Here is an 8867-nt window from a genome sequence, read left to right on the forward strand (position 1 = left end):
CGAAAATTTGAGTCATTTATATCTCTCGGCCTCTCCGGCTCGAGATTCGGGTCGGAACGTCTACTTTTTATTATGTATTTATCAATCTATCAATCTACCCCTGTGTAATTCCTGTTGAATCATATACTCGGGGGGTGGCGTGAGGCGGACGATTTTCAAACGGACTCCTCATTCATTAGATAGAGAAGATCGCCAAGATTTCGTGATCTACTGTCGAACCTATTCTAATTCCAACAGCTCGGACTCAGATCGTGGGGATCGCCGGAATACTTCGTATCAACAGATAAGATACTTGCAATTCCAACAGCTCGGACTCAGATCGTGGGGATCGCCGGAATACTTCGTATCAACAGATAAGATACTTGGTATATCAATATTGATTAGATTACTTCGTATCAACAGATAAGATACTTGGTATATCAATATTGATTAGATCCGAAATCTGTTATTGAATTCTCATTCAATGAGCATTCTCATTTTAATGAGACTTTATAGATACAAAAACTATTGGTATACTTACCTCCCATAAAAGTAAGTTACCGCGAAGTCATTTTTAAAAATATAAGGGTATTCTTACCTGTTCAAACTATTAAAAAAAAGAAGCTATGTTCAGACTCATAGCCCACAAATCAATAGATAAATGCACCTATCAATCTAAATGCACCTATCAATCCAAACACAAAAAGAAGAAACCTCGTTGAACTATACACACTTGATCTAATCAACTCAATGTAGTACTAGTGTTTTCCTTTGTAAGTATGTAGAACCACTATAAACTTGTATCGAACCTCCTCTGCTCTACTAGAACAGAGCTACTGAAAATCAAATTCACCTGCAAGCACTCTTCTCTAAACAAATTATATTAGCATCTAAAAACCATTGAAAACTGTATATTTCAACCATCGATGAATTGATAAGTAAAATAAAATAAAATTCATATTGATATATTTTGTAGGGTGTTTCTGGAGTTGCCTGGCCTGTATTCAGGTGTGATTAATAATATATTCCTTGTGTATGTATTCATATATACTTCAGGTGGGGTGGCGGAAAAGAAGACTTGTATTTTGCTAGAATTGGGAAGAATATCATATTTGTGTATGAAATTGAGACTTTCACTCTGATTGATAAGAAGTCTCTCAAGGTTGAGAATGTCGCGGCTTCAGTTGGTCTCCTGCTAACTCTTATACTATCTCTGTTTGTTCCTAATCCTAAGCTAGGTGGTGGAAACCAACCTGCAAGAGTAAGCTAGAAGTTGGACTGGCTTCTTTCATTGGAGTAAAATCTGGGGATTATTCGAGCTTACCTTTGGACAGGAATATTGCATTTGGACAGGGATATACTATTAATCTAACCTGAAGTATATATGAATACATACACAAGGATAAGGGAGCGTAAACTAAGGATATTGCATTTGGATAGGGATAAACAATCTCACCTGAATACAGGCCAGGAAACTATTAATCTCACCTGAATACAGGTCAGTAAACTCTAGAAAATTTTGTAATTATGAACTGATAAATAAAATAAAAAGTGATCAGTCATTAGCAAAGAAACACTAACAACCCATAAAAAATACATAATGAAAATTAAACAAATAGAGATAGCATCTAATAGCAATAGTCAACTAAAAAAAGGTAATTGTTCTACCTGACAATTTCTTTAAAGATAACAAGCTAAAAGAATTACTCATAACAATTGCGAAATATATTTTTTTTCTAAGGAATTAAGAAAGAAACTAATATTCTATAAGCAAATGCTGCAAAACTCATCCAAAGTAATCGTTGCACGGGAGAGATTTGCATCATTTTTCAAGTCTTCGACATCTTCAGAATTTACTGCTAAACCATAGTCATGTATATGCTTCTCAATCCAAAAAATTTGAGAACGAAGAGGTTTCACAATGAAGAACCTAGCTTCATCTTCATTCTTATAAAGCGTCTCCAGAGCATGATCTAATACACGATTGGGGAATCCATCAAGTACATACAAGCATTTGGATAATTTCAGTCCAGTGGATGAGATGTGCATTTTGAATTGAATAAGCCACATCACCAACCTTGTCTATTAACTTGTTAAAGTACTCTGGACCATTTTCATTTCGGGATCCTTTTCACTGGAAAGTATGAGAAGATGGCACATTCTCACTAGTAGTTCCATTTTGGATTGATTTCTTCATCTTTCCTTCCAACCTTGAACCGTTATTGTCAGCCTGAGTAACATTATGGGACTCACTATCGATATCGATGGCTTCACTTGATTGCCCCCCAAACTTTGTGTAAACGTCTTTTCTAAAATCACCTGAAGCAAAATCATCCCCAACTATCAGTGCAAGATCATCAAAATAACACAACTCGCTTGTTGACATATTCCTTCAGTTTGGGACTCAATGAATCATATGTTGTTTTTGATACAGTTATAGTATTTAGTTTCCTCATCCCACCCGGCACCACTAATTTCAAAACATTTAAGCATGTCTTGATATCTTGTTTTCAAATTTCTATAATGATTATAAACATGCTCCCCACTGAAGCTCTTATTGAATTTTTCATTCAACGCAGTTGCAGCGGCGTTGAAAGCTTCCTTTCGAAATCCTTTATCAACCTTTCTTCTCATTCTAGCTTGATTAGCCAAGAAAGGAATCAAAAAGTCATCTTTCTCTTCACCCCATTTCTTATTTGGGACACCTCTACCGTTTCCATTCCCACCCTTCCCAACTTTCTTAGAACTATTTTCTTTGTGCCTTTTTGATTTGGAACTCACTTGATGCGAAACAATGTGATGCAGGTATGAAGATTAACGACAACAATGCTTCGCCAAATCAGCGATCGATCTAGGCAGGAAGCTCAAGAATAAAGTGTAGCTTTCGATGGGTTTTAAGCAAAAATTGCAATGTACTAAGTTCAAATCTTTTGCAAATGATCCAGAAAATAAATGTAATGATTCGTTCTCTCAATACAGTTCAAAGTGTAATATTTGGATAAGTAAAGTACTTAGCAACAGATTCGCTCGCTCACTTAATCAAACTGAATACAGCACAAATACGATTGATAATAATATTGATAGCAACATGCAAGCAAAAGCGGGTCCGAAAATATTTGGGCGAAAGAAAATTAAACCTTCGTCGGGTTGAACTGGTTCGACGGGAGGCTCCTCTGGTGGTGGTTCGTACACGCCAAAAATGAGGGGAGGAAGTTCTCCTCCGAGAGCCACGTAATTGGGATGAAGTGGCGCGTCTGGACTGAAACGCCTATGAAACGAACTGATACCTAACTGGGCTTCCACACTACCGACAATCTGATGAGTCACACGCTCAACGTACTCGGGCACGCTCTCGAATGACTGATAATCAAACCACGGGGAAAGTTGTAGATCTACTATGCCGGTCTCTGGATCTATCACGAGTCCGTCATCAGCATCAGGATCAGCCATACACCAACAGAATCGAGCAATCACGAATACAAATCAATACCAATGAACCCAAAATAAACAGATCTGAACCCACTTGGTTCGGTTCGGATCTAAACCAAACAAACCCAACAAATAAATAGGAAAGAGGAGGGGTCTGAACAAATCAACTCAGATCCAAGGCTTCCCTTCGTTCGTTGCAATGGAGAGGAGAAGGGCGCGGATCGAGGACTGAACCAAACGGCGGAGGGGCGGGTGAAGTCGGCGGCGGCCTGAGCGGACGGAGACTGGAGGTGTGGTTGCACGGGAGGAGGAGGACGACGGGAATCGGGTTCTGGAAGTCGTCGGGCTGGGCGTTGGCTGTTTTGAAGGTGGGTTTCAGGCGCTTGGGTGGTGGTTGGAGGAGAGGGAACGGAGGTGGATCTTGGTGGCGGTGGAGGTGGGATTTGGGTTCGTTGTTGGCGGCGGTTGTGGAGGTGGTGGTGGTTGCTTGAGCCGAGGGTGGAGGGCGGAGGTCCGGTGGGTTACTCGAGTGGGGTTGTTGCGGTTGTAAAGGGGAGGACTGTGTGGTTGGATTTTGATTGTATGGAGGAGGAAGATGATGAACAGTGCGGATTTCGATTTTCCCTTGTTTTCTTTTGTGAGGAAGAGAATGTCGGCTGATAAAAAAATTCAATTAGCTTAGGGTTTCACACCATGATTAAGCAAATCAAATTTCATTCATCTTCAATAATTTTTCCAAACTGATTACAGGAGAGTTTAAATAAAGCAAATTACAGTTTTGGAAAATCCTCTAAATCCCTCAAATCTCTCTCATAACCAAAATACAACCACTTAACTAATTAGCTGCCAAATGAAATTCGAAATTCAAAAAATAAATTCAAATTTCAAACTAATTTATTACAATTGAAATCAAATCCGTAGTGCTGCAACCTGGCGTCTCCTTCGCTGATAAACTCGGCGAAAATCCCGTGTATGTGTCCGGATGTCCCCATCATCACTTCAGTGTCATTTTCCCTCCTAGTACTCTTCATAGAATTTCTACATGAATCTGTAGGAGCAGAAGCAATAGGAGATCCGTAGGTACTTCCACCTCTTGGCATAACTGGTGGTCCTGGCAAAAACTGCATAAAGGGACCTTTCATTGTATTTGAAGCCATCGCCCAAGTTAGAGGGTCAAAATGAGGATATCCAGTAGGAGTGATGCCCAGAGCAGATGGGTTGATCCCCATCATAGAACATTGCATGGGTTGCATGCCTTGTGCGTCAAAGGTTGAAGGTTGAGGTGTTTGTGAGGTGTTGCCATTAGGTTGTGTGGTTGTCTTTGTAAACTTTGTTATATCACCCATCCTGTATGCATAATTAAAGAAAATAAAGGATCAAAAACAAAATCTGAATGGCAAGGTAGTGAAGTAAAATAAAATGAACTTTTGATACAAAAAAAGTTGGGAATAATGGTTGCAAGTATAATGTGCAAAAAATATTTTTTTTACTTTAATGTGTGTGTGTGTGTATAAGTGCACTAATCAACTAATTCTAGACATATATTTATATTCCCAGATATGAGAGCACTATCAGTTATTTATTTTTGGCAAGCTAATGCTTTAACCAGTAATATATGTAATTCATGGATCAATTTACATAGATAAGTGATAGTGCAAGCTCAATTGCAAGTGCATTTGCAAGGCGCATGATAACAACTAACAACCCAAAACATAGAATTTGTAAGAAAATAACACAACATCAACCCATTCAGTAAACAATATACTAACAATAAAAAATTTGAGTAGTAATGAAAACTAAAAATTTTAAAGGATAATCTCAAAGATCCAACGCATTAAGTTCATAGTGGCAATCTAATACAAAATATAGCAATCAACACATAATTGCATACTGATACTGTACATGTTACAAAGAAATCCATCTCTGAAGCGTTATCAAGGGAAAACTAATAGTTAGCAATACAAAATTTAACTCATTTAGTGCTACCATATATTATTAAACAAAATTCAATGTTATAAGGACAAATGAGTTCATAAATAGAATAAGAAACATACTACACTCTAATAGTAAAGGCCTAAGAGGAACAATATATTTAATTCAGTACATCCGGGTCTCAATGGTATATCCTCTGCGAAATTTTATACAGTAATCTACCCACATATCCCATGCTAACTAGTCCTTTTGTTTCCATTCCTCCCTTGCTTCAGATTGTTCTTTAGAGGTTAAATTTTGAGAAAAATCCAGTATAGGATCATTATCAGTAGTAACTATCTCCGCATTTTCATCGTCTATCGTCTCATTAAGAAACTTATCATCTAGATCCGCAATTGCTATGTAGCTATGTAAGACAGTGCAACCAAGTACGATGTCAACTTGTGTAGAAAAGGGATGATGGGGTTTTGCCGATAAAACTTTAAAGCGATTCTTCAAAATTCCAAAAGATGCTTCAATTTTAGTTCGAAGAGGAGTGTCGAAGATTGAACAATTCTCGATGATTATTTGAATCCCTACCAGAGTGCTCTTTCAAGTGATATCTTATTCCATGATAAGGAGAAATGAAACCAGGCATAGTGGTATACCGGGCATCACATAAGTAATATTTACACACACAAAAAATTACATGTCAAAATTATCCATTTCATCCTACTAAATTAATTATTTGTGTTAAAATGATAATGCTAATACCATCATAAACGCCTAAACCATTTGGTGGTGCTGAAGAGAGTGCACTCTTCAATACTGTGAAGTCATTAGCAGATCCCTCCCAACCAGCCATGACATATGTTAAATGCTTGTTTGGAGTTGTCGCAGACAATACATTTTGAGTAAGCCATTTGCGACCTCTAAAATGGGGTACATATGCAGTGGGGATCATTGCATCAATATGTGTATCATCTATCATTCTGATACAATCCTATGGATGTTTTCGTCGAAAGCCACCTTCATTATCGATTTCATTACAACTTTAATCGTTTACAATGAATTCAAATAACGAAAATAAAAAATTATAACTCTCTTGAAAATAAACACAAGAATCATTTATCGGCTCTTGCTTACGTGGGTTCTTCGCCTGTGCCGGGGATGTCGATATCCGTGGACGACCGCGGATCAGATCCGGTTGTCGGAAAATTGATAGAGCTTCTACTTCACCAAGGAAGTAGTCGCTTGAAGCGCTGAAATAAACCAAGCGAAATCAGTGGCTCTTCTCGAGATTAAGACAAAGCCAAATCTCAAGGAACGGACGGGGGGAAAATACGAACACGGATCCTTCGAAAGCCTTCCTCTTTATGCTGAAGTTCGTCGGGATCTCGCTAACCTTCGCTGAAATTTTGTGCTCCTTGACTCCTCAATCCAGCAGCATTTCGTCCTCTTGATAAAATTCCAGCCCTATAAAATGAAGGCCTTGGGCTGATATTTATAGGCCTTGGGCGTGGGTATTTGGATGAGAATGAGTGATTTGATCTTATCTTCAGTTAGCAACAGCCTAACCACGTTTGTGGATGATATCAAGTCAGTTGGGAACCCCTGGAACAAATAAATCCTATGAAAACCGCTTTAAAACCGTCGAAAACGCGTTTCGGGCTCTAGACTGTGCGACGGGCCCTGCTGACCTCGGGAGGAGGGGGGGTCGGACAAATCCGACCCGAGCTTGCATGATCACCAACGCTCAACGTACTCGGGCACAGCTCTTCGAATGACTGATAATCAAACCACGGGGAAATTGTAGATCTACTATGCGGTCTCTGGCGATCTTATCACGAGTCCTCATCACGCGCATTCAGATCAGCCATACACACAGAATCGAGCCAATCACGAATACAAATCAAATACAATTGAACACAAAATAAACAGATCTGACCCACTTGGGCTTCTGGTTCGGATCTGAAACCAAACAAACCCACAAAAGTAGGGAAAGGGGACAAGGGCGTCTGAACAAAATCAACTCAGATCCAAGGCTTCAACCTCTACGGCTTGTAGTTTTGTTCGTTGACAATGGAGAGGAGAAGCGCGCGCGGATCTGAGGACTGCAACAAACGGCGGAGCGGGCGGACGGTGAGTCGCGGCAGGCTTGGAGTCGCGACGGGAGACTGGAGGTTCGTGGTTGCCGGAGCAGAGCGAGGACGACGGGAATCGGGTTCTGGAAGGTCGTCGGGCCTGGGAGTTTGCCTGTTTTGAAGGTGAGGTTTCAGGGCTTGGGTGGTGGTTGGAGGAGAGGGAACGGAGGTGGATCTTAGGTGCGTGAGCGAGTGCGGATTTGGGTTCGTTAGTTGGGCGGCGCTCGCGTGGAGTAGGTTGCGCTTGTGTGGTTGCTTTGGCGGAGTGGTGCGAGGCGGAGGCTTCCGCGTGCCGTTTACATCGCATGCGGCGGTTGATGCTGGTTGTAAAGGGGAGCGACTGTGTGTGTTGCGATTTGATTGTGATGGAGAGAAGATGATGAACAGTGCCGGATTTTCGATTTTCGTCCTTCTGTTTTCTTTTTGTAGAGGAAGAGAATGAGTCGGCTGATTAAAAAAAATCCCAATTAGCCTTAGGGGTTTCACAGCACATGATAAGCAAATTCAAATTTCATTCATTTTCAATAATTTTCCAGAACTGCATTACAGGAGATTTAAATAAAGCCAAATTACAAGTTTTGGAAAAATCCTCTTAAATCCCTACAAATCTCTCTCATAACCAAAAATACAACCACTTAACTAATTAGCTGCAAATGAAATTCGAAATTCAAAAAATAAATTCAACATTTCAAACTAATTGATTACAATTGAAAAATCAATCCGTAGTGTTACAGCAACCTGGGTCTCCTTCGCTGATGAAACTACGCGAAAATCCCGTGTATGCTGTCCGGATGCCACATCATCACTTCAGTGTCATTTTCCCTCCTAGTACTCTTTCTTAGAATTTCTTACATGAATCTGTAGAGCCAGACAGCAATAGCGAGATCGTGGTACTTCCACCCTCTTGGCATAACTGGTTGGTCTGGCTCAAAAACTGCCAGTAAAGGGACCGTGTCATTGTATTTGGAAGCCATCGAATTCTTCCAACACAATAGCGACTTCTGGGGGAACTATGTTAGAAATATCCTTCGGAGTTTCTCTAGCGGCGAGGGCGAAAATAGGAGCTCCGTTGGCCAGTTCACGATCAATTTCTTTGGCTCCAATCAGGTTAACACCTTGGGAAGATTTATTTGGGTCGATCTTCTTGTCATTTCCTTTTGGTTGAACCGGAAGGATTTTGACCTTCTTCCCGTCGTGTTCGAACAATAACATGTTGGATCGCCCGAAGATGTGAACGTCGTTATCAAATAACCAGGGCCTTCCAAGAATAACTTGACCCACATCCATTTTCAAAACATCGCACCAAACTTTGTCCTTATAAATGGCAAATTGAAGAGGGACTAGGCATCTCTCTTGGACATTGAGGGCGGTGTCGTTAATCCATGATACCTTGTATGGATTAGG

The 8867-nt window shown here is 40.2% G+C and overlaps 1 protein-coding gene across 1 annotated transcript; it reads right to left on the reverse strand.

The window, feature by feature from the left end:
* Positions 1682-4751, reverse strand: LOC109850760. The gene is made up of 2 exons (XM_020420828.1): positions 4407-4751; positions 1682-2760 (listed from the first exon to the last, which is right to left on the reverse strand). The coding sequence occupies exons 1-2, from the start codon at positions 4659-4661 to the stop codon at positions 2392-2394; spliced, it is 624 nt and encodes a 207-aa protein (XP_020276417.1). The 5' UTR covers positions 4662-4751; the 3' UTR covers positions 1682-2391.

This window comes from Asparagus officinalis, chromosome 7 (genome assembly GCF_001876935.1).
Source record: "Asparagus officinalis chromosome 7, Aspof.V1, whole genome shotgun sequence".
Taxonomy (NCBI): domain Eukaryota; kingdom Viridiplantae; phylum Streptophyta; class Magnoliopsida; order Asparagales; family Asparagaceae; genus Asparagus; species Asparagus officinalis.

Bases quoted from the DNA above. Each gene is read 5' to 3' on its own strand.
- LOC109850760 (XM_020420828.1), bottom strand. From the start codon at position 4,661: ATGCAACCCATGCAATGTTCTATGATGGGGATCAACCCATCTGCTCTG. The intron at 2,761-4,406 runs GTGATGATGGGG...GTTTCGCATCAA, and splicing joins GGAGGGAAAATGACACTGAA to GTGAGTTCCAAATCAAAAAG.